General features: G+C 37.6%; 1 protein-coding gene across 2 annotated transcripts; it reads right to left on the reverse strand.

The window, feature by feature from the left end:
• Window positions 1-371: 371 nt before the first annotated feature.
• Window positions 372-26,926, reverse strand: LOC113571892 (receptor activity-modifying protein 3). 2 transcript variants are annotated; one of them, XM_081715742.1, is made up of 4 exons: window positions 26,444-26,926; window positions 10,167-10,196; window positions 9,815-9,989; window positions 372-3,601 (listed from the first exon to the last, which is right to left on the reverse strand). In XM_081715742.1, exons 1-4 carry the CDS (start codon window positions 26,493-26,495, stop codon window positions 3,346-3,348), a joined length of 513 nt encoding a protein of 170 aa, XP_081571868.1. In that variant the 5' UTR covers window positions 26,496-26,926; the 3' UTR covers window positions 372-3,345. The 2 variants fall into 2 exon arrangements, with proteins under 2 accessions (XP_081571868.1, XP_081571860.1); XM_081715734.1 differs by having other exon boundaries at window positions 9,815-9,995.
• Window positions 26,927-27,499: the final 573 nt, after the last annotated feature.

Here is a 27,499-nt window from a genome sequence, read left to right on the forward strand (position 1 = left end):
CTACATGTGGTATAGCTAGGAGACTGTTTAAATTTGATCGCCTTTGCTTGTTTTAGGATTAACTTGTACCCATTGGCATGAGACTCACTGAATAAACAGGAAGTTAAATCTTAAGGCTGTCTGCACTCAGAAAACAGCTCTTCATTTGAATGTTCCCTGTTTTCTCATGGCATGCTGGAATAATAATAATAAAGAGCATATGCAACAGAGAAGCTTTTTGCACTCAGTCAGAAAAACCCCAACCTAAATTCCCAAAACCCCAATACTGGTTTATAGAATAGGACCAAGATTATGAATATGACACTGACCACAGTTAATGAACTTAACAGTGCAATGTTTTGGAAAACCAAGCATAAGTGAAAATGTTTAATAAAGCACACAACTTTATTGGCAATCATAAAACACTACAATTTGTTACAAAATCTTTCTGAATGTGCACAGTTGTCCTGCTGTTTGTGGCTATAAAAAATTACCTCATAAATCTGATTATAGTGTCTTGTGAGGCCCTAGGGAATGGTCTGTCAAGTGGATGTGTGTATGTGCTATATATCAGTTACTAAGATATGGGGGGGTGGCACTTGGGGTTGATGTTGTGTTTGGATTGCCTGTATGTTAGTGTGGGAAAAGGGGAAAGGGTCATGTTAGTAAAACATGTATAGATAGAATAACATAGAATGTTAAAAAGTAACAGTATGTTAATAATGACAAAAGAACAAAATCTCCTTTACATACTCCAAGACAACCCCCCCCCCCACACTTTTCGACACACATTCAAGGTGAACTAACAACCTCATACCAAACACAATCAATATTATGGTATATATAAGTTGTATTATCTATTTTACATAAATAACAGACAAGCCAGTTCAGAATATTATGTCTCATAATAGTTACAACAACAGCTACAACAATGCATGTTTGGGGAAAAATTTTACACTACAGTTCCTGTAGCTCCTTTAAAAATCATAGCCAGCCCATTTCCTCTAATTCTTTGCCTACTCTGGGAAAGGTTTATATCCTTCCTGGATTCCAGCTTGAAGGACCACCGACTCATATGTCAATTCTTGTGGGTACACAGCAGGACATTTTAGTGCATGTTATTGTGCTAAGTTTGTTTCTGAGCCATTCACGGTGCAAAACTTTTTGTTGCCATAAAAATAATGCTTCCTATGTTTTTTTTTTACTGGTTTATTCCATGCTTGGTTCAATGTTCTTTGCAATCCTATAAATCTTTATAAGTGGTGGATTTACTTTTTGTCCAATCACTTTCTTGCTGTTTGCATTACAATATTTTTTCTGACTTCTCTGTCTCTGTCTGTATGTAAGTCTCACATTATTCAGACAGAACAGTACACTGGTTGCCAGGCCTTCTCCTGAAACTTTACCACCTTGCGGAGTTTCAGCCCTAATTCACACCTGATCCATCTAATTACTGTCTATAGCAGTCTTTGATTAGCTGGATGAGGGGGAACAGATTTATGTTGGCGATGAAACATGCAGGAAGTTATTTGTCCAGGAAGAATGCTGGTGATCACTACTGTAATTCAAATAGAAAGGAAGTTAGATGTAGTAGCTTTACTAGATGCAATAGTTAAAAATCTAATTGTTAAAACCTAAATGTCATGTTCCAGTTTACATGGCTGTTTTAAAATAGGGTGAAAACATTAGCGCACCTACATGTGACGAAGACCGTCACTTAGGAAGGTTAAATGGGTGCTCTGGCTGTGTTGCCAGGGCCCAGTGGTCAGATCTCATTTACCTCTTGTCAGTCCTGGGTTTGAGACCTGGTTAGGATGGCTGCCTTTAGCCTTCATTACAGCAAGGCCATTGGGAGTGTGCCCCAGGCTGATGAACCCACCCCTGCTGTGAAAGGATGGTGTAGCCCAGTGTGAGGACCCCTGATGAGGGGCATGGGTGTGGCCCTGATTGAAAGGACAGTTGTGCATGGAAGGACATGTGGACAGTGTCATGTGCAGGGGTATTCTCCAGACGTGAAGGCATTGTGATGGAGACCGTCACTCTCCGAAGGGAAGGCTGGTGTGATGGAAACTGTCACTTATGAAGGTTAAATGGGTGTTCTGGCTGCTATGCCAGGGAGCTGGCTCTTTGGCCTGGTGGTCAGAGCTCATGTTTATTTCCTGCTAGTCCTGGGTAGGGTGGCTGCCTTCAGCTTTTGTTACACAACCATTCATTCATCCTTAACATAAAATAGTAATTCTGAACTTCAGTGGAGCCCATAACACTCACCTAAATCTAGGTTATTGAATTCAAGAATGATACTGCACAATTCAATGAATTATTAATGGAAAAACATTACCTCCTAAAACTGGATGTTAATCTTCAAATTAGTCCAAAAATCTTAAGTGATGTACACTTACTTCAAACCACCAAACACTGGAATTGTACTGCAGAAGCTCCTGCAGTACAACAATGAAACCACCCACAAAGACATCAACACAAAACACTTAAAGCCCAGCTTAATATTGGAATGATGAAGTTACCCCAGATAACACAGACAACAGCATGAAAGAGTGAAAAAATCTTATATACATGCAAATTTCAAACACATCACTGGTTTCAGTATTCCTTACATTTAAGCATAGTTCCACAAAGTAGAGTTCCACAAAAAATCAATCAGTGTCTGCCAAAGTAGTCAGAATAGGTATTCTCATGGAAACATCACAATGCACATTTCTGATGGAATAATAAACATCTTTTTCCTACTTTTGCTACACCTAAAAGTTCTCTACTGTGTTCACTTATGTCCTGAATAAATGGAATGCTAACAATCTTGCTCCAGTAGTTTCACTGGACATTTGCACAACAGTTCCACTGGTGATTTGTTCCAATAGTTCCATTGGCCATTTACCCAACAGTTCCAATGGTGATTTGTTCCAATAGTCACATTGGTCATTTGCCAGCAGTTCCATTGGTGATTTGTTCCAATAGTCCCACTGGCCATTTACCCAACAGTTCCATTGGTGATTTGTTCCAATAGTTCCACTGGCCCTTTACCCAACAGGTCCACTGGTGATTTGTTCCAATAGTCACATTGGCCAATTTCCCTCAGTTCCATTGGTGAGTTGTTCCAATAGTTCCACTGACTATTTCCCCAACAGTTCCAATTATGATTTGTTTCAATAGTTTCATTGGCCATTTGCCAAACAGTTCCATTGGTGATTTGTTCCAATACGCATATTGGTCAATTGTCCAATAGTTCCATTGGTGATTTGTTTCAATAGTTCCACTGGACATTGTTTTATGTCAGTTTTTGTCCTTTCGACCACATCATGACACTGGGTTTTCATGAAGTGTAAAGTTCCAACTGATTCTTGGTCTTCAGTGCTAAGCCAGTATATCACTTCTCCTGCTGCACCATACTACCAGTGCAACCATGGCCACAGTAAGGAAGACTGGAACAAAGATGAGGATTGCAAGGGTGTCTTCTGATGGGTCTAAATAAACAACAGGTTTCAAGGTGCAGTTGGAAAAGAATTGTTTGTGGATGTGGATAATATAGTGCTCCACAACCGGATTGGGCCAAAAGCAACCAATCTTCTCTGCATTGTTCTCCGTGCAGGCTGAGAAATAGTGGTATTCACTGTAGAGAGGAGAGGAGAAATGTTGTGAAGTCACATGAGTAATTCAGACTACTATACATTAAATCACTTACTGGTTTATTGTAATTAGAACTGAATGTAAGAACATTCACATTTGGTGAATATCGCATTGTAAAACCCTGTATAATATTAGTTATCAATAGAGCTATTATATCCAGATGGTGTACACAATTCCTTTAAATAAAATGATAATCATAATGTAAATATTTGAACCCCTTCACCATTCAAATCTTTGCATACATTTTGGGCATGTGCTTTTGTGAAACAACAAGCAAACATGGCATGGGCAAAACATTAGTCCAATTTTGCAAATGCTTTAAAATATTCCAAAAAAAAAATAAAAACACTGGGAAAGCATTCCTTGCTTTCTTTTCAGTAAGAATCTTTTGACTAGATTTTGTTGAAACTGACATATTTTAAGAACACAATGAACCAGGTAGTAGGTTGCAGGGATTTACATAGATAATCAGTAAATAGTATATTTAAAATCTATTAATTTGGATTAGTTTTTAGACTTTAGATTTGTTGTGGGGGTCAGAGTATATATCTGTGTCTGTCTTTGTAATTTTATCATTTTAGAATCTCTGTTTTTTCATCCACACCCTAACCTTTTTGGGCTTCTTGGTGCAGGAACATTTTATAACCCTTTGCTGCTGTAACCACCAAATACCCCATCACCTAATGAAAGTTTTAAATGGGGAACAGGAAACATTTATCTATCACTCTACCACAGAAACTCAGCTGAGAAAGCAGTTAGGGAAAAGCTGAATTTACATCACATCTGAGAGACTTTATTTTGGACTGCTTCTCTCTTCAGTCTGCTTTTGATTCATGGAGTGTTTTCGAGTTATTCAATTTATTCATGAAGTGTTTACAACCTGCAAATTTACAGCTTTGCTGTTTTAACAAAATGCAGATTTCCAAATGTTTTTCAAAACTGGAACTTGCTGAGCCTTTCACTAAAACATAATAATGGTCCAATGACACATTAATCAGACTCAGCATTATTTTTTGAGCTCTAACTGGACAATATTCAATACAATATCAGTGATGAGTAACCAGTGGAAGTTAGCAATGAATAAAATATGATGATATTTTTAGATAAAGCACTCAATCAATAGGTGCCAGAGTAATGTACAATAACCACACTACTGTTCCACACCCCCATCACAGACACCCTTTACCACACTACTGCACCAAACCTTCTTGTCTCAAGAAAATCTCATGTTCCCATCTGTTGATGTTTATCAAAGAGGTAAATCATTTTGCTTTTCTGTGCCTAAGGGCATTCATATGGTAAGACTGCCCTATTAGAAACACAAGCTTAGACCCAGCCCTATTCATGTGCACGTTCCACAGTGCTTCGCATAAATCCTGGGACAAGGAGGTCAGCACTGCTCTTTTTGCTGCTTACTCAATCAGTTTTAATTAGACAATCATTGTAACATTGTAAATTGAAGTACGAAACTTGCTCAAGATCTTTATATTAGTCAAATATGAGGTACAGAATACAAAATGTCCTATTATTAAAAATATGATATTAATGTAAATGTCTGTGTACTGATGATTCATACCCTTTTTAAATTTTTTATTTTCAGCTAAATACAATGTTGGTAAATCATTTAAAGTAATGAAAGCATGTGTATCTTCTGCACAGAATCTAAACTCACAGCTCTGCCCTTAGGGCTTCTTCCAGAGATCTGGAAAAACTGCCTGCAGTAATTGTGGTCCATTTTCCAAAACCATCTGCACTCAAAACAGATTTCAAAGAGCCTTTCTTAATATACTGCAAACACAATAAATTATCATTGGGGTTTGTAGTAGCTTCTGTGTTATTTGTAGACAGATACAAGAAGCAGCTTGTAGAGAGGAAAGGCCAGACCTAGTGGTTGTGGTTGGTGGGTCATATTTATCCATTAGCAACACCTTTGAGTTTTGCCTTTGTGTATTCCTATATGCCTGGTGCTTTTTATCTTTTATTTTGAATAATTACCTATTTGGAGATTGAACTACATTTTTAGAAATGATTATGTATGTGATGACAATTCAGACCACTACCCCCAAACAAAAAAAAGATAAGACATTAAAAAAAAATGAATTATTATTTGTAATTAATTTGAATTATTTTCTATATTTTTACAGGAACATGAAAGATGGAAACATTTTCGCAAATTTCGCAGCTTTAGTGGAATGTTTATAACAAGCCTAAGGAGATTAAAACACCATTATGCATGCATGGCATCTATTATATAAAATGCCGACACTACATCAGTTCCTTCCTGAAAGTAAGAAATGGTAAAAAAACAAATCGCTGTGATGAGTGCGGGATGGATGCAAGTGCAAGTCTATCTTTCAATAAACAAAACCGTTTAATAAAAACGAAAGCAAAACAGTGCAACAAGAACATTCACAATAACCAGCGACAAAAGGAAGAAACAAAGGAGCATATATACATGTGAATTAACAGGGGAGCATGACACAGGTGTGGAACAATAATGAGTGGGCGTAGTGACACGAGGGACTACCTGTGACTCTGAAATTGTACTGGACAACTGGAAGCCAATCATATTTTTACTTCAGAGAAGCTATTTACACTAAGTGTAAATAAAAACACTGAATAACAAGTGTAAATATAATATGTATATTTAAACCAATTGTGCACAGTAACATCATACTACGTAAACTAATTATAAGTAGAATGTTACTACGTACACTTAGTAACATTCTCACCAGCATCTGATTACCTGTTACTGCTGCTGCTGCATACGATTGTATTTTTTAGAAATTTTTTTTTGTTTTGCTGCAAGATGCATGAACACTATATTTCAAATTTACAATACAGTTTAAATCAAGCTAAAGCTCTTTCTATTGCAACTAGGCAATTGTAACACATTAATAATACATTAATAATTGTAACACATTGTAACACATTTTGAAGGTGTAATGAAATGTGTTTTATGACAGTAAATTTGATAGCACAGAACATTATTCAACTACATGAATGACAGCCTTGACCACAAAGGAATTAAAGTCTTCTGCTAACATAAGTATTCCTAAGTAGGTAAGAAAGTAGGCTAAAGAAATTAATGTAAATGAATTAAAAGTGTAAAATAGTACAAAAAGAGGAAAACTAAAAAAATGTAAGATTTTAAATAAATATTTCTTAAAAATGCCATGCTCTAGCTACTGAAAGGAGTCGATCTGTAACGGCTTTTAGACGCTTATCCACATACGTCTGCTGAACAACAGCTGAGGCAGTGTGTTACGTCCTTGGGGTGATACAAATTGGTCATTGTGCTGTGGTGTTTTAAGATTTGTTTTAAAGGTTACCCACATGAGGCCACACTATAAGAAAATTTGTGAGCTGCAGCGATGACTCACCATTACAAACATGGAAGACCTGCTTGGCCAATGGGATGATCAACCTTTTTGATCGTTTTAGTGAGTAGTCACCACGCGTGCCACGGTAGACGCAACTCTGAGTTTGTATCATCACTGTCAGTTGTAGACTCTCTTTGAGACTGGGGGGTTGAGTTAGAATGTACCCATTTTCTGCCTAGGTTCTCTGAAAGGGGCCTTAGGAGTTAGTACTTTTCTGTCTAGCTAGGTTCTTAGATAGAGCCTTATGAGTGCACTTGATCTTTAGAGGCTTTATGCACAGAGGCCTCAAGTGGTTAGATGTAATGTTTCTCCATTAGGAGTGTCGAGTTGATAAAGACTGAGAGTCATATATTCATATATTCGATTGCCAGAAACATTGAATATTGTTCTTCTTGTTTGTAGTTATAGAGTTGGGTGCAATGTTCTTTTTGCTTTGTTATATTTCTCTTTTTGTGATAAGGAATTGAGGTAAGAGTGATGCATTTAATTTAATTTTATTTTGTTTTAGGGAAGTTAGTGGTTGAGTTATCTTTAGTACATTTTTATTTTTTGAGTTGGCATAAAGCCCACCCTGAAGAAACTCTCCCATTTAGATTCGGTTTATGTTGTTGTTATTATATATATTTTTGTATCTGTATTTTTGTTACTGTATAAAAAAGGAAAACAATAACAATACATCACTGAAAACCCCTGATAAAGTGTGTCTCCATGTTTCTTTTTTTAATGCTGTGCCCTTTTTGATCCTAGAACTTGAGCTTGCGAAAGGTGTAGGTAATAGGGCCATAGTGACCTTTAAATGGCCTCTGCATTCTGAATTTATGTACACAAACACATATTTTAGCAGTGTTAAAGATGCACCTACATAGTATCTACACTCACTAGCCTGACTATGATGTGATATATTTACCCATAAAATAATCCATGAAGCCAGAGTTAACTACAGATTAATGTAGTTTGCTTTCTAAATTACCATGGGTTGAATTAGCTAGCTAATGCTAGCTATCTGACAGACTCCACTACCCTAGCAGATACAACCAATGAGAGTGATGCTTTAGCTAACTAGCTAATTAAATTAGCCAAACAGCCTAATTAGCCCAGCAAAGATAGCTGGCTCCATGACTAGATTCCTAGCAAACTATAAATTAATAAATTAACTATAAACTATAAATTAATGTTCAAAATGACCTGCTTTGTACAATTGCTGATGGGATATAACTGATCTGAAACCTACCTATCTATCTAGCTAGCTAATGTATTCAAACAACAGAACATGGTACATAAAGTTCAATCCTGAAGTCCCTGGGTTTATCTTGCACAGATTTGATTAGTTGCAAGTTTGATGTCAATAATTTAAAGTGATGTTTTTAATATATTACAGCCTACTGCAAAACCACAACCATATATATATATATATATATATATTGTTTAGGTTCCATGCTTCTCCCCGTCTCCTCCTCTTTGTCCTGCCGGCTCACAGTAACTTGTTTTCCCCTCCCCTCATTTGGCTTGTGATTTACTAGGCAGAGTTAATGTAAATACTTAAGCAGTTATTTTCACTGGATGCGAATAGACACACTATATTACAAATAAGGGAGCTAGAGACCCAAATAAGTAATGAATAAGGCAAAGTGATTGGCAGGAGTTTGAACCAGTTAATGTAGAAAATATGTGGGCTGCTTTGGACCTCCTGATGATGGTGTTATTACCCTCTGCTTTGTGCATGATGCTCCACAGAAATTTATTTCTACTGACTGATGAAATATTAATGCCTTGGGGGGTTCCTAGTGTGGAGATCTAGATGACTATGAGTAGAGACATCAACAGAAACAGGACATTTCGGACAGTAGTCCTTCATAAGCTGTGCATGCAAAGTGCTGCAGAAGGAAGGACCTCTGTCTAAAACATCCTGTTTCTCTAGAAACTTGTGACCCTCACTACAATTTTGAATATCTCTGTATAACATAATGTATGCGTAAAAAATGCTGTGGTTTAAAAATCTCTTTTGAACTTTGATAACATGTAGAAAAAACATTCTGTTCTTGCTTAAAATGGGAGTTTATCCTGGAAGTCCTAAGACAGAATGAAATTAGTTGTGCAGTGTACTAGGTGTTAGCAGTGCACTAGGTTTTGACTGATTCTAAAAACTGCAGATAAACTGCAACATTTTCCCTACAGGTGAGCTTTTCCTTCTGAGATACCCAGTGTGGATTCCATCTCTCCCTTAAGAGCAACACTCAGAGCAGCATTAATCAAAGTGTTACGCATGCGTGTGATGCTGTTTGTTGAAACTGATGCAGTCATGCATATTGTTTTTAGTAAATACTTTTGTACATCATGGAAAGGAAGAGGCATATTTTAGCTAAGGTTTATGTTTGGGTGCAGTTATGAGCTGGAAGCTGAGAGATGGTTCAGTGGCTTCTAGCATGGACTACAATGTTTGTATTGCAAATCACTGGATGTTTCCATTCAATGCTGGAATAATTCATAATCCTGCTACAAATTGTAAGTGTAAATAAGAAAGCATACTGTTTCTTTACAGTATTACAGCATTTACAGTATTACAGTATTTTCCCTAGCATAACCTTTTAGCCTAATACCAATTACGATAATAGCAATGAAGCTAATATTGTTTAGCCTTGACAATGAAGTTATAATGAAGCTAATATTGTCTTTTACACATACGTTAGCCACACAGGTTATGAGTTAGCTAATCTTAGATATACTAAACCTCTGCTTTTGTAAAACTCTTATTCTGTGGCTCCTAGTGAGTCTCAAGCACATTGTATAAATCTAAATATGATGATATCATTTACCCAATGAAATGTGTTAAGTTGCAGCGGTTCTCAGGTTCCACCTCCACCATGTTGGTCTTAAAGCGTTCCCCACACTTCTCAATTTCCAGATAAAGAACTGTCTCATTGCACTCCAGTACTGTCTCATTACACTCCAGAATTGGAGACTGAGGGGTGAAAGGCAGTTTGATGTCCTCTGTTGCTGGGGAGAAAACAGTCATCAAAATGCCAAATGACATCATTTTTCTGCAGAGATTCAATTTTAACAGAAAATGAGCAGCAGTGGGTGTCACCATAATATAGTTAGTTGGAAGAAATATGAATTTTTAATGTAATTTGTATCCAAATAGGGGGGAAATATAATGAAACTTACCTGATATTCCACTCATCATCAAGTTGTTCACTGTTAAAGATAGCAGCAGATGGAACAACAGTTAGCGAGCACAATATTCATCGCAGTGTTCAGTGCAGTATCTTGCTGTGACATTAGAATGTTAGTTAAGTGAAAACTTAACAGAACTTGTGACGTGACGTCAACTAAAATTATTAACAGCAAAAGCTTGAATCCTCACCCTCCAAGATCATTTGTAATATTTATTGTATGTTTATTGGCTATAAGATGCTGCATGGTGCTGTCTTCTTATCACTACTTGCTGATAATCTGTTGATCTTTTCTATATACTTACATCCATCCATCCATCCATCCATCCATCCATCCATCCGTTCATCCATCCATTCATCCATCCATCCATGGCCCTGTTCCTTTGGTATTCCACCCTCTCCATCTCAGTCTCTTCCACTTCAGAGAATTTTCTTTCTGTATCTTTAACCCTGGGGGCAATTCATGAATATTTATATGCTCATACATCATGGAGAGAATTCTAATGAATAGTTATGGAAGCCCATCTCCTTGATCTGCAGTGGCACATCAGAGAAAGAGGCAGTAAGTAAAAGGCAGGACGTAGGAAGTAGGACATAAGATGCAGGATATAGAAGGCAGGATATAGGAATCAGGACATTAGGCAGGATGTAGAAGGTAGGGCATAAGAGGCAGTATTTAGGAGGCAAGGCATAAGAGGCAGGACTTAGAAGAGGAAATTTGAATCATCAACATCTGATCCACACAAGCTCTTCACTATTTTTTCTTCTCTCCTTAATCATTCCCCTCTCCCTCCTTCCTCATCTCTCACTCCTGAGGATTTCATCACCTTCTTTGAGGAGAAGGTTACAGCAATCCACCAGTCCTTTTCCTCTGTTCCCACTCTTCCAACCAGTGTTCATTCCCCAACATCCAACTCTCTGGCTTCTTTTCTCTTCTCTCCTCAGACGAAATTCTTCAACTCCTGACTTCCAGTAATCTGACTACATGTCTGCTGGATCCAATTCCTTCCACTCTGTTCCAGACAATCTCAAGAGATCTGCTTCCTTTCATCTCTGTCACCATCAACAACTCCTTATCTTCTGGACATGTGCCAACTGCATTCAAAACCGCCATAGTGGTACCAATCCTCAAGAAGGCCACATTCGACAGCTCCACCGTTACCAGTTATAGCTCGGTATCATGTCTCTCTTTCCTCCCAAAAGCCCTCAAACAAGCACTTTACAATCAATTGTCTCTTTTCCTCATGCAGAACCAGCTGCATGATACTAATGAATCTGGCTACAAACTGTCGCATTCAACAAAAACAGCCCTCATAGCGGTGATGGAGAAAGTTTATGCTGCTAAAGCTGCCAAACTGTCATCTGTCTTGATTCTTCTGGACCTTTCGGCAGCCTTTGACACAGTGAACCACAACATCCTTCTGTCTGTTCTCTCCAGGCTTGGTGTGACTGGCTCTGCATGGAAATGGTTTCAGTCATATCTGGAGGGATGATCCTATCAGGTAACATGGAGAGGATCCACATCCAAACCATGTAGACTCTCCTCCAGTGTTCCACATGGCTCAATATTAGGCCCTCTTCTCTTCTTTGTATACTTGTTCTCTTTGGTGATAAAATATCTTCTCATGGTTTCTCCTACCACTGCTATGCTGAAGACACTCAATTTTTTCTTTCTTTTCCACCCTCTGACACACAGGTCTCCAGACCTATCTCAGCATGCTTGACTGACATTGCATCATGGATGACAGCCCACCACTTGAAGCTCAACCCCAGTGAAATCAAGCTTCTGTACATCCGAGGTACTCCCAACCCTTACTATGACTTCACAGTTTCCTTTGAGACCTCCCTTGTATCACCATCTGAAGATGCCCGTAGCCTGGGCATAATTTTGGAGAACTACAACTGGTTACCAACTCATGTTTCAAATCTAACCCGGTCTTGCAGATTTCTCCTTTGTAAAATATGAAGGATTTGGCCCTTTCTCTCACAGGAAGCTACCCAGGTGCTTGCGCAGTCTCTTGTGATCTCAAAGCTAAACTACTGCAACTCGCTACTTGCTGGTCTTCCTCTAAGATCCATCAGACCTCTACAACTTGTCCAGAATGCAGAAGCACAACTGGTCTTCAATCTTTTGTAGTTCACATGTTACACCACTGCTGCACTCCCTACATTGGCTTCTACTAGCTGCACACATCAGTTTTAAAACCTTGATGCTTGCCTACTAAGCCAAAAATGGACCAGCCCCTCCGTACATGAGGTCAATGGTCAAAGCCCGATCTGTACCTCGAGTATTTCGAACCTCAAGTACCACTCAGCTTGAAGTAGCATGCTTCAAGCCTTATGGAAGACAAGCATTGAGACTATTCTCTGTCCTGGCTCCCAGATGGTGGAATGAACTTCCTTGTGCCATACGGACAGTAGAGTCCTTTGCATTCTTCAAACATAGGCTGAAGACCCATCTATTCATGGAATATTTAAATGACCACTGACCCTGCTCCTATATTGACTAACTAAACTAGTACTTATTGTAGGGTGTTGTTAATTACACTGATGTTGGCTAACAAACTCTAGTACTTATTGTTTATTGCACTTATCATTGTCTAAGATAGACCTTATGCATTTTGCATTTTTAGGCATCAGCATTGATCCCTGTATTTTTACAGTATTATAGATCATTGGTAAATTGGACTCTAACCTAGTCTGCTGGCTAAGATGTATTATTTAAGTAAATGACAAAGCACCTTTGTAAGTTACTCTAGATAAGAGCGTCTGCTAAATTCTCTAAATGTAAATGTAAATGCAGAAGGTAGAATATAAGAGCAGGATGTAATAGACAGGTTGCCAGCAGAATAGACTGGAGTTGGTCTGGTCTAACCACAGCATTTCATAGCTTGTCCAGCATATCCTAACCCTAATCAGTTATTTGTGTCTTCTTTTCTTACATTTAGAGGTCAAAAGCGGCTGTTGTTTTCTTTAAACACAGAACACTATTTAATGCATTGTTTTTCAAATGCTTAGACCCAGTTTAAAATAGTTATGTACAAACTCTTAATATTTTACTTCCAAAATGTCCTAAAGCACTCAAACTGCTTTGCAACCTTTCTTACCATCTCAGCAAAACCACAACACCTACAACATGTTAAGGAAAAGTGGTAAGTCATTACAGAATAGCATATTTGTTTATGTCAATAACAAGAAACATGGCTAAAATAAATCTATAGAAAATTCACATATTCTTGTGTGTGAGTACTGTTGTTCCTAAATCCCCATTCAGCTAGTTAAACTTTCAAACAGAAAATAAAGATGTAGACTTCAGAATTAGTAGAAGAAAATAGCTGGTCCTATCTTTTATTGCAGGTTAATGATAAAAAGCATTATTGAAGCACTTTCTGGAGAATGTCTAACAATCACACAAAGAACCCACATTTTTATAGACAAATCTTTTACATATTAGTGTTTGCATTCTCCACCATTATATCCAAACCATACATTAGTCAATATACGCAAACTGATCTTCAATACCCACACCAGTTGGAACCTGTTACCACTAAGAAGACTTCTCTTGACCTTATACTAAAGAAGATTGTTTTTCTAACTGTCCTGAACCTGGTGGAGAGATACTAATTTTACACTGAGGTGTGCTGAAGCCTACCCAAAATCCTTTGCAGAAGCCTGCAGAGGCCTCTAGAGAGGCCTCTTCCCTGTACGCAAATCATTCTGAAAGGACACAAAATCTCTATACTACCTTATATTTTATGTTATTAATTTGTCTAATTCAATGTTAAACGTATTTTCTCTGTAAACACTCTTTTTATTACCTCAATACCAGGTCTTATGAAGAAGGAATCAAATATATTTTTTTCTGTCACACATGTGGAATTTATGATTGATACACTGTTACCATGCTACATTGTTACATTGTCAGCCATAATTTCAGCAAAATGTAAACATTTTTTATTAAATTTCCTGATTTCATGTCATAAAGTAGATAGTAAATAGTCACACTTTCATGTCAATAAACAGGTAATAGTAGTATCCAGAAAGCAGGTGATAAACAAATAAATCTACAGGGAACCAGCAAAAGAGTAAATCCAGAATACAGGCAGAGAACAATGTAACCAGGGAAACTTACAATGAATACAATATTCAGAATGGCTCAGAAATGTAGCTCATACAAACAAAACTTCACAAAGATTGACTGAACAAAGAGGGCTTATATAGGGAAATACATTAGGGAAAACAAGACACAGGTGAAACTAATAATCTGGGGAGTTGGAATGAACAGGTGTTTTGTGGGTAGTGTAGTATGCAGTGGGTGGAGTCTGTGCAGAAGGCATGACAAATGTTTAGAAAATCTTTCTGTGTAACCAATGAAAATATACAGAATACTCTCAACTAATTTATCTGTGTAAATAATGATAATAAACCTAATTCAGTTTTCAGTACAAAGAGAATACAATGAGTTTTCTTGAGAAATGATAATATACTTTTGCTGACTCCTGCTCTTATGTGGTTTGCAAGGCTGTTTTGAATCTTTAGTTACCTTACAAGTACTGAATTTCATTACAAGCTCCTACTGATCTATACCATACCCAAGATTTTCTACTGATCTACCACAGTTGTGGGATGGTAATAGCAGGTGTTGTGATGCATGCTAAAATGAGAGATTTCCTGCATCTCTATATACATGCTTTCAAAGAAGAGGGTCAGTGATTGCCTGGTGCAATAAAGTTCAAAAGGTACTTTCTCAAACCTTCCACTAAGAGGAATCAAATCCACCTTTCCTAACAGCATGTGCAAATGTGCTATGAGTTCCATATCCCTGGACAGTGGTAAATACACATCCTTTGCATATTCAAAAAAGTAAATACATATTTCCTCCGCAAATTACTACTGAGCACATAGAGATAAAACAAGCAGTTACATTCCAATAATCACTTCTACAAAAACCCTTGATCGGTTTTGCAAACTTCACAAAGTCAAAAACTAAGTGTCAAACGGGAGAAGAGGCATTCCTGTACAATAGAAAAAGACTTAGTAGGCATTTTGGCCATTAGGAGAAGACATAGTAGACATTCCTGTTATACACTCTTCACTCCTCACTGGGTTTTCTGAGAAATGCTGCACTGTGAAATGCCACTCCACCTGCCACTCCACCAGTCACTCCAAATAATTACATTGTTTGTTTTGTCCATGATGACATTTGCAAAGAAGACAACTCTCTAAAGTGGACCTGATGAAGCAATACATTTCATACTGTTGATCTGTTCTGCAATCATGAACATCAAGAGGAGGAGGGAAGGAGCAAACACTTAAGATCCATTTCATGCTAAGGAAAGCAGCCATGTTTTGTAGTGTTTCTTCTTGAGCCATTAAAAACCATACAAGCTGTTAAGGCTCTTTATTATTTATTTTGCTCCACAATGCTTCAGAACAACTGGGAGGTTTTGACATACTAGGAAAGTATTACGACACTCAATGAAATCTAATGGCACAGCTTACACAACTCGGTGTCAACCATTGGTGGTAGGTTTACGGTGATCACCACTGCTTACAATCTGCAGTTGGAGGTATACCAAACCCTACAGCTACTCCAAGAATTCTTCCCTAGAGAGTTTTGTTTTCTGATGTCAGACTCTAGAGCTTAGCAATGAAATATACTGGGATAATAACAGACTACATACTTATATAGTCATAAAACATAATAGATAAAAGATGCACACAGAAATACAATACATACATATTTAAAATATATAATCCCTTAAAGCTTTGTTGTTGTTGTTTATTTTAAACAAAAATAACATCTTTAGAACAGATTGAGGGAGGCTTAAAGTATTACCATGCTACCTGAATGAGGCAATTCAGAACACTTCTTTCAGAATGTATTGTGAAGACACTGTGCTTCAACAAAAATAATCTCAGTTCTTGAGAACTATTCAACCCTTTCTGAGTTTACTCCTTTGTTTTGCAAATTTATAATTAAACTTTGGTCATGTACTTTTGGCTCACATCTTGCTCCTGCTGTTCACAAGATGTCACAATACCCATGTCCACTTCTCAGCATAAAAATCTGAGAAATTATTCTATGTACTGTATATACTAATGAATACCAGAGGCAGAACCAGTACCTGGACTAGAACCCAAATATCCTCCTGCACATTAGTCTATAATTGGATTCTTGTTATTTAGACTTGCAATTTCCTTCATGTCACTTTAGGTTTTCAATAAAAGTGACAGAGACCAATGTAATCCTTTAGCACTGTGATGTTTGACAGAGTGAATGGAGATGAAGCGTAACACCGTTGATTAAAAGCCAGATCAATTCATCTAAGGAGGTCATGGTTTGTTGTGCAGACAGAGGGAAGGGGGAGCAATCAGTCTGGCTTCATGTCATTCCCTTCACATCCACCTGATCCATTTTCAGTCTAGCCTATGGAGATTTAATTTATTTTGGGCACTGAAATATAATCTACACAAAACATTGTGGAATAGTATTACAATTACAATTAAAGTAAAAATAATGTTTATATTTATGTGAAAGAAACATCTCTGAGAACCACTTCAGAGACCCTAAAAGAGTTTTTCTGTATGTGCTAAGAGAATCTTGTTTCTTTTATGTGCTTACCACTTAGCTTTCATTTGTTATAATAAATAAATTAATTATAGTACATTATTTCAGCAATGTATTATAAACACATCTTATGAGGACTGGCTTGATATTCAACAGGCTCAGTCTGAGCAAGAAAATTCCAGGATCTGTCCCATTCCAGAGAGTCCAATGAGGAATCTGTACGAAATATGACAAATCTTGGCTTAATAAATAACTAATATTAAATAGGACACACACTACATTGATTCTAGAGACCCAGAAGTAGATGAGAAAACCTTTCTCAAATATGTACAGCTACCAGTAGTCTGGGAGTAAAACACATTTTGTACTCTCCTCTTTTATGAGCGGTCTCCTTTTTATGCTATATCAGAAAAATGGTTGGCTAGGATTAGCAAGGTCACACATGCAAATGGTTTTAAAGCAGGTTCTTTATTATTAAACAAATAACTAACAAAAACCAATAAACCCAGAATAAGAACAAAGAACCAAAACAATCAGAGCATTTTCCTGATCAAACAGTTCTACACATAAACAGGACAAGATCCATGTGTCACTGAATTAAGCCTGTGACACCTCTGGAAGACTCAACAGTCCCTCCAAGCTCAATTTTAAATCAAGCCGCACCTCTTTAGGCACTATGCTACTAGCAAACAGAGCCCATAAAATCAATGATGGCCTTCCCAGCCCCACTGGCACTATTAATGTGTACTCAGTTCCGCCAGTTCCACATGGATTTTACCTATTATATCAGCAAGCGTTCGCCAACAAAATCCATCTTGGCCTCCCCAGTGACTAAAGCCGGCACCATTAATGCCTGCTCCATGCCACTGATTCCATCTGGATATACCACTTCACACCGTGACACAACCACCTCAGCCATGTACATTACCCCAACTAGTCAGATCGCTCTTTATCTACACCCACTGACTAGCTCTTTCAGCTACATTCACTGAAATGTATGTCACTTCACCCCATATAACAATATTTATAGAACAATAAACAATAAATATAAAACAAAAAATAAAGATAAAGTGAAGATAAGGCAAGGAAAGCTGAAGCAGGAGGAGAGATGAAAAGTGAAAGCATTGTGTATGTAATGGTACACTACCCTAGCCTACACATCATGTGGTACAGCCTCTCACGAGCTATGTGAATCATGTGTTTTGACTGTTTTGACTGTGACTGCCCACTTGTTTGTAGTCACGCCTCCCTTTATATCGTTTACCTGCACATTGTTTTTTCATAATTTCTGTAAATAATTTCTGTAAATATATAAACCCCTCTATTTGTAGAGTAGGTCAATGACTGTTAGTGGTAGTGTTTGTGGTCACGGCTGCTGTGTAAGTTGTGTGTTTCATGCTTGTGTTTATGTCCTGTTGTTTATTTCATACTGCAATAGTTTATCATGTGTGAGTGCCATTGTTGTTTATCGTTTGTGCCTACTGTTAATAAACTGTTTGTCTGCATTGAGAGACGTTTGTGCAGTCTGCTCCTTGCCCTGTGGCACTTGGGCCATCACAGTGTAGGGTTAACATGAAGCATACACTGATTGTGGGTCGGGTGTTAAACACTCTGCACGTGGTTCCTTACTGGTGTTGTCTGGTGTTTTGAATGCAATTAGTAATGGCACATACATTTCACTATATATAGGGTTGCAGAAAATGAATATTACAATAATCTGATGATTATATTTTTGATTTGGGACTCTAAAAGGCTATTGTATAACCAGTAATGTATTAAATGTGCTGGTAAATGTGCATAGCATTAGTGATTATCCAGCTCAAATGCACAACAGTTATATAAGTGTTACAGTAATTATTTAAACAAATTAATATAAAGTAACAGGTTGATAATGTCAATGATGTCAAATAATCACTGTAGGTCCAATATTCACAGCACGCTGTTCAGAAATGCATATTATTTGTCAAGGTGTATTAACTCCCATGAACTATCAGAACCAAGTGTGAACATACTACGGCCACTAGACAGATTTTGGTCACATTTGCTAATTAGGTCATTGCCAAACATGATGCAACACACAGAAACATGATGAATGTATAAATACACTACCACTATCTATCACTAAGATAAATGTTAAGTTTATTTTTCAGTCAGATTTTGTCATATATTTAATAAAATAATGAAGTTGAAAAAGTGAAGGATGCAGAAAGAGACAAAGAGAGAGAGGAAGAGACAGCATCTGTGTCTGGTGTGGGGACTGTTGTTTTAATCTCAATCACTTTCAGTCTCAGCTCATACACTTAGCCAGTTTAGTCCTGAAAATCTCAACCCTGAGTAAGGAACATCAGATGAAACACTTTTAATCTGCACTGATAGTAGGTTCCCATACAGCCCACAAGAGCCTACTTCTTTTCATTTCAACAGTGATATCTGGATTCAGCAATATTTTACTTTGGAACAGAACCTTCTAGGCACTGTGTGTCATGGTATGAGCCAAGAATGAAATCCTACTGGAAACTATAAAAACTATAAAGGTTCAAAACTGCTGTGTAGTCCAAACTGACTTAGTCAATTTTGCCGAAATGCACAAGTTATGTGCAAAGTTAATAGTTATTTTTGGTTAATAATGGTTAAAATGGTTAAACTAATCTAATAATATTATTTGTTACCTGATTTTACTAGATTTATGCAAATTAATCTATTGAGGAGCTGTTTATAGTTATTGTCATTCCTGTTGTAATTTGGGAAGCTATTTTGTTATTCACAACACACTGTTCAGAAATACATACTACTTGACAAGGTGTATTAACTCCCATGATCTATCAGAACCACATGTGAACATACTACAGCTGCTAGACAGATTTTAGTCATATTTTCTATTAGATCATTGCCAAAAGTTATGCACATACATAACATGATGTATATGTAAACACAAACACAATACGCATTCATACACAACACTCTGCATCTCACAGCACAATGCACTGTCACTACCATTATCTATCACTAAGATAGATGTTAATTTTATTTTGCATTCAGATTTTTAAAAAATGACATAGATTAAATTAATTTGGAAATGTGGAGGATGCAGAAAGAGAAATAGGGTGAGACAGCATCTGTGTCTGGTGTGGGGACTGTTATATAACCAATTTTAGACTCAGCTCATACACAGTTAGCCAATTTAGTCCTGAAAATCCCGACCCTGAGTAAGGAACAGCAGATGAAACTTTTAATGTGCACTGATAGTGGATCCCAGACAGCTCACAACAGCCTACTTGTTTTCATTTAAACAGTGATATCTGGATTCTGCACTATTGCAAATTCTGAAAGAACCACTTTTAAGGCCCATTTGGATCATGTGGACTTTTCTGCATCAGAATGTGATATACAATATGATGAAGACCTGCATAATTTAACTAAACACAAAGTAGTTTCCCTCTACCAAAGGGTGCAAGCAGATCTTCCTGGGTCTAAAGCAACAACTCAAGAAATTGAAAATGAATTTTGGAATATCTGTACATTTGCTGAACAGCTCAAGCCAAAATTAACTGAAAACATATTATTTAAGCACAACTGTACAATAAGCAATTCCATCAGCACTGCTATAACAGAGATAGTCAGAAAAACAAATCCACTAGTGTAACTGTTTGACAATTTGGGAGCCCAAGTGCTTTCTTGTTTATAAAAAAGCTTTAATGTGGATAAATTCTTTCATTTTTTAACCAGCCACATGGACATAAAAGTTCAAGAAGTAAGAGAGGGGCATTCCCCCTGTCCAAACTCATGAGCTATTTGAATTGAAAAAGAGTACACAGTTGCTCCCACTACATGTAAAGACAGACTGTGTTAATAGACTTTCTTATTTCTACTCAATACATGGATTTCCTTCTGATTTTATGCATTACCTGCTGGAATTTAACAGTAATTTAAGCTAATACATAAAGTTTTTGATTTCCAAGTGTTATTTTACATTAGAATATCTGTTTCATTATCCAAATCCTTTCTTTAAAAGTTAATAATAATAAAAAAAGACAGACTACAACAGATCATTTGCATTTGTATTGAAAAGTTTGTGGTAACTACCATGGTGTTAACTACCATGAGAACTGAACCTTATTGTGATTACTGCAATTAATGATTGGTGACTAAATACTGAAGAATGACACAACTTGGCAAATTTTTATTAGACTTGAAAAATATTGTAGAAATCCTGGCTAGTAGGCATTTTTCGAACAAAAGTAAAAATGTCAGCTCAACATCTGCTTATTTATAGATTTGGATCACTGATTGATTTCTGGACTATTTATTTTGAATCAAACAAATCTGTAAAAATAAAGTAGTGTGTGATGTTAAGAATTTAAAATATTTCTTGCTCACTATTGCTACAAAACATCAACTTTCAATAGCATACTATCTGGACCTGCCAAATCATTTTACACCTGACCTGCAGGTATGGCATGTTACTATTGTTTTTCTTTTTCTTTTTTCTAGATTTCCACTTGCTCCTTATTCATAGATTTGAAGCACTGGTTGATTTCTGGACTATTCATTTTGAATCAAAACACAGCTTTTTATAATAGAGTAGTGCATGATGTAAACAATTTCAAACATACCGTTGTGTTGACCTGTGCCTTTCATGGAACCCAAGTATGCTTTACAATCAATACAAAGAGAACCAGGGTCCATGTCTGGATGGTATGGGTGTAAAATAAAATAAGTTTAAGTCCTTGCAGTTGTAGAGAATGTGAAAGAACCCCTCCCAGTGATCTACAGACACTCCTGTCCTGCAATAATCATGCTCTCCCATTTTACATTAATTGTGCTCTCAAGTAACCATGCTCTCCCATTCTACAGTAACCATGCTGTCATGCTCTTGAATAATCATGCTCTCCCATTCTACATTAATTGTGCTCTCGAGTAACCATGCTCTCCCATGCTACAGTAACTATGCTGTCCTCAATCATACATTAAACATGCTTTTTCAGCCATCACTAACAACCTGATCTCCCATCCTAAAGTAATACTGTGCTCTCAGTCCCCTGTAACAACCCGAGTGCCACAGGACAAGGAGCACGACGTTCAGACTCCCTTGATGGTAATAGACATTTATTGAGAAACACGGAAGACAAGGGCACTCACATTAGCAAAGCACATAAAACATGAATGCCAATACTAACGTACTTCTACCGCTCTACATTTTCAACGATTGTCAAAACAGCACACACCAACATTGGTTTAAATGCACACTAAACCAGGTGTGCGCAGGTGTGCACAGGTGTGCACAGACACCAGAGGTGTGGCAACAAACAAAAACAATTACTATGAATTCCCACTGCACGCGGACGGCCGAACCACATGACCAGTGGAAAGAAGAGCAGTCCATGACAGAACCCCCCCCCCCACCCCAAGGGAAGTGGCTCCTGATGCGTCCATCCTGGGACTGCGAACCCCAGGCCGCCATTTATACATATACACAAAAACATACAATAAACGGCCATGCCTGGTGCCCACCTAACACAAGGTGGGCTGGTAACCGTCACCCAGCAAGGTCTCATGATACACGAGGGAGAAAGGCAGAGTCCTCCGTGCCTCTCCCAGAGCAGTCTGGTAAGTTCCACACAACGTGAGGATGCGCCTATAGACACACAAAAGGCACTAATACACACGAACAGACGCGCCTATAGACACACACAAAAGGCACCGTAATGCAGCAACCACTGGAAGCACAGGCACTGGAGGCATGTCCTTGGCCTCACTGGACACAGAGAGGAGCATGTCCGCCCCGGCTCCACACGTGCTACTCCCCTTCACAGTCCTCTTTTTGCCAGCCGCCCGAGGAGCTCCCTAGAGGCAGTCCACCTCCTGGGCTTTGGGAGGACCTATCTAGTACTCATAGCATGTCCAAGGAAGAGGAAGAACTTAGGCTTTTTCCTCACTAGCCAGGGATCTAGCCGGCTCCACCAAACCGCCTTCACCGCTGTCCCATGGAGCCTCTCTGCTCTCCTTGGTCCTGGCTCGGTAGCCCTAGCTCCCCCCCCCAGAAATTCCAGGGGGCGTTCCCCTTCTCCTCCAGAGTGGCCGCAAACTCCATTCACGGTCCTCTCCCCAATATCCAGGGATCCTGGCAGCAGCTTGGGACATACCTAAGCACTTCCCTCTAGGAAGTCCGTTTGCCATCGAGGGAGTAGTCATCCTGTGGTGGACAGTCATTCTGTAATGGCCCGAGTGCTGCAGGGCAAGGAGCAGGACGTTTAGACTCCCTCGATGGTAACAGACATTTATTGAGAAACATGGAAGACAGGGGCACTCACATAAACGGTGAAAACAAAGTACATAAAACATCGTGAACATCAACACTAACAACAACAAACGTACTTCTACCACTCTACATTTTCAACGACTGACAAAACAGTCACACTAAACCATATGCACACTAAACCATATGCAGGTGCATGTAGACACCAGAGGTGTGGCTACAAACAAGAACATTTACAATGAATTCCCACTGCACGTGGCAGGCCGAACCATTTGACAAGTGAAAAGAGGAGCAGTCTGTGACATCCCCCTCCAGCAAAGTTTCCTAAGTACTAAGCTCTTCATAATCAAACAAATTTTATTTGTGTCAACATTTAAGGTTAAGTCCAGATTTAAAAACTAGTGGCAAGGGTACTTAAGGTATTTACTCAGTTCACATAATCACAAGGTTCTTAATTCTATGCAGAGCTGAAGTCACATGGATGCAATGGCCAAGGTTCCTGACTTTAAAAATTATGTCCAAAAAGCCATTTGCTTTTTTCTGTCCATTACTGTTTAAAGTGAGTAAGTTAATTCGGAAACCTTATTTATTTATTTGTGCCGAATCATTGCGAGTGGCATTGGCATGTATGTTTTACAGCCAACCTCTGAGCTTTCCACATTATTGATCTGAATTTATAGAAATAGTTTGATTCTTAATAAAACAATTTTGGGGTCATACCTGTCACAATATGGCCCCCTCTTCCTAGACGTCTCCTTGCGTGCGTGCCTGTGTGTTCATTTGTGTGGCTACGCCCCCCCATGTGTCACATTTGTTTGTAGTTATGTTCCTCGTTTACGTATGTATAAAATCCCCTATTGTTCTGTTGTCTGTTGTCTGTGTTTGACCATACGTCAGCCAATGTGCTACATTGTCTTGTATTCGTGTCGTCATAAATGTGTCATTCTGTTTTATGTGACTTGTCCTTGCATCCTTCTTAGCCTCATTGTTACAATACCAAACAAAAATGTATTTCTCATTTCTACCATTTCAAAGCAATTTTCAATAGACTGATTTGAACTATGTTTTATTGATTTAATTGATTAGATCATGATTTGATAAATATTTTATGAACTATCACTTTATTTAAACCTATACTACTTAGTAAAATAAACAAAGAAAATTAGCCATATCATATTAAAGGAGTTTACTGCTTTACTTCTTAAACCCAAAATAGTTAAAATAAACCATAACAGATTGTTAGGTAAATAAAATTAGTTAAGTTGAATAAACATGCTATATGTTTACAACTTAACTGAGTCAAAGCAAAAGGATGACTAAGTTGTGTCAAAAAATTTTAACAGTGTAGGCTATAGACAATTAAGATGTTTTCGTAAATAATTAGTCTCACATGTTTCTGTATATCCAGTGTATTTAAGCCTGCCTAGTCCTACTCACCTTTGCTAAGTATTGCCACCAGTTTTCACTGGGTATACCGAGCGGGTTTTTCCTGCTTGACATGTTGTGTACTGAATCTTGTTTTTGTATTTCTCTCTACTGTTTTTTGCCTACCCTGTTGGATTAGTCTGCCTATTTTATTTGCCTTCTGGATTATGACCTGGACTGTTTACCTTCCTGACTGTGATTATCCCTTTTTTATATTCCTGATAAAAGCCCAAAGTCAGTATGGTCACTGATTCCCACAGTAATTAACTAGTTTCTACAGGTTTTTTTTCTTTTTTTCATCTTTGTTTGGTGACCTCTTTAATACATACACATGGTACTCTATTGTTAACGAGGACTTCTAAATTCCATGGGTGTGTGAGTGTTTGTAAAAGCTGACATCTGTCTGTAAAGCATCCTCGAGTCTGAGAAAGGTGCTATACAAATGTAAATAATAATAATAATAATAATAATAATAATAATAATGGGGGTAGTGATTAGGTGCTATACAAAAGGTGCTATACAAATGTATAGTGCTATACAAAATAATGTGGTATACAAAAGGTGCTATACAGTAATGTGCTATACAAAAGGTGCTATACAAATGTAAATAATAATAATAATAATAATAATAATAATAATAATAATAATAATAATAATAATAATTGGGGTAGTGATTAGTTTATGAGAAGAAAATACACTTATGCATGCTCACATTAATTTTGTGCCATGTTCAGTGATTTGGTGTTAACCAAAAAAAGCCTTTATCATTTAGTTTTCACGAACATATTCAAGAATAAATCCTCTCTAAAGTTCTCACCAGCTCTAGTTAACATCCTCATCTGTAAATCATGGCTCTCCGAAAAAGTGTCATACAGAAAATCCTGTCAGTTTCAATTCTGACGGGTGCACCGATTCTGCCCTCTTGCTGTTAGTACAGGAAGCTTATAAGGCTTACACCTGTGCTCAAATTGGGCACATCAACAAGGCACAACCCATCAACAGACTTCGCTATTCATTATTTTCTCTCCACAGCAAAGGCATGTCTCAGAAAACAAGGACCACACAAGGAACTAGTGAACAGCTTGACTCCTGCAAACAGATTTAACATTAAAATCTTAACCCTTTCATTTCCATGTGGCATCTATTCTACCAGTGTGTACTGAGGTAAAATACTTACTTTAATAAACTGGCTTTGATGACTAGAGATGACTAAAGTGAAACTGACATGGTTTCTCACTTGCAGCTATTTCAATCTTCGTTATGGAGAAAATATGCAAGTCAAATTTTGGAACAGATACAAAGTGGATAAAATGAATTATCAATACAAATTATGTTAAAGTTCGGTGAATGATGGACTTGTTTCTTTCTCTTAAAAGCTTTTCCAACATTTTCACTAACAGCTGTGTAAATAAGTGACGTCAAATGCAGCTGATATAACACTCAGCGCATCCCTTAATTTATGTAAGACAGTGTAGACAGTTATGTTGCAAGCAGGATTTACAGTCGTAATATAGTCGTAACATAGGCTAAAGAACCCTGGACGAGTTATTAACCCTCCTAGTCGAAAATCCTGTAGAGTATTTACACAACAGAGCTTTGTGGAAATTATATTTTATTTATTAGCTAAAACATCGGGCTGAATTGGCTATTTTTAGAGGAATTCAACGTTGAACTGTAGGCGACACCTCCTGATGGCGTGTAGGCTACATGCAGAGCAAGGAGGAATAGGATTTTCATATATATATTCTGGGAATTATTTAACCTACTATAGGCTACTTCTAATTACAGACAAGTCGCAGCACATATATGTATGAGAAGGGATACTATAAACAGAACACAAGTTTTGAATTTTCTATGATGAAAAAAATCTATGATGCATGATATGAAATTGCAATAACATTAAAAGATCTTATAACCAATTCAAAATCTCATTTAATATTCATATAGAATAAGCATAAAGCTAAAACTATGTAAACATTTGATGTTTAATAATAAAGCATATTTGTAGCCTACTTACCTAAAATGCCAGCTACAAAAACTTTAAGCAGTTTTAAAGTATTAACATCCATTCTGAAGAAATAGTCATACGATGGATTCGCTCAATAAGATCTCAACTTGGCGGTAAAAGTCTGTAGAGAAACATAATTCGTTCCGTCATAAGAACCCGAACAGGATAGATCCGCGGGAACCCATAACGCCAGAGAATGGGCAAAAACAGCGATACAGAAGGAAATGCGAATGGTCGCAAGCGATTAACCTGCGCATAGCACCTTCCTAACGCTTCCTTGAGGGCGATGTTCGATTTCTCTCTGGTATAACTCTTCTTCTTCTTCTCCTTCTTCTTCCTCAGCTGCCCCCCACTCTCTCACTCACTCTCTCTCTCTCTCTCTCTCTCTCTCTCTCTCTCTCTCTCTCTCTCTCTCTCTCTCTCTCTCTCTCTCTCTCTCTCTCTCTCTCTCTCTCATTCCAAGATAGGATAGGAGGGTATGGAGATAATCAGAAAAATTTGGTTATGCTCTTTAGTCTGTATTTTATATTCTTTGGTGTCAATTTACAGAACCGGCACTGCCCTGCGATATATACCAATAGCCTATATATAATTATAGCGTTTTGATGTGCGCCTGTATTAGAGCAATATATCGGTTTTGCAATATTTGCTCCAACGATCAGGCTGATAAAGCACAAATCATCCTGTGAAATATATTGCATCCTCCTTTTCGTTTAGTTCAGCAGTGATATTTAGTTCCAGTGATATCAACTGGAATTAGACTGTGATAGCCTATACAAATATAATAGCCGAATAAATGTTATGTCGAAGTCTCATGTCAAGAACCCTAACAAAACAAAGAACTGTCCAGATATCATCTCAGATTACTACTTGTGGTAAGGCTAACGTTATGACAAGCTTAGAGCTACATCTAATGACCACAGACTACATGAACTGAAACTGATTCAGTGTCTCGTGTATGGATGACAAATCTGTTACAGGAATATAATTGTATTTTTGACATAAGTACACTTAACTGTAACCCGCACGTGTAGAAAACATACATGCAGAAAGTGAATGACCAAC

This window comes from Electrophorus electricus, chromosome 1 (assembly GCF_041902795.1).
Source record: "Electrophorus electricus isolate QZ-2024a chromosome 1, ASM4190279v1, whole genome shotgun sequence".
Lineage (NCBI taxonomy): Eukaryota > Metazoa > Chordata > Actinopteri > Gymnotiformes > Gymnotidae > Electrophorus > Electrophorus electricus.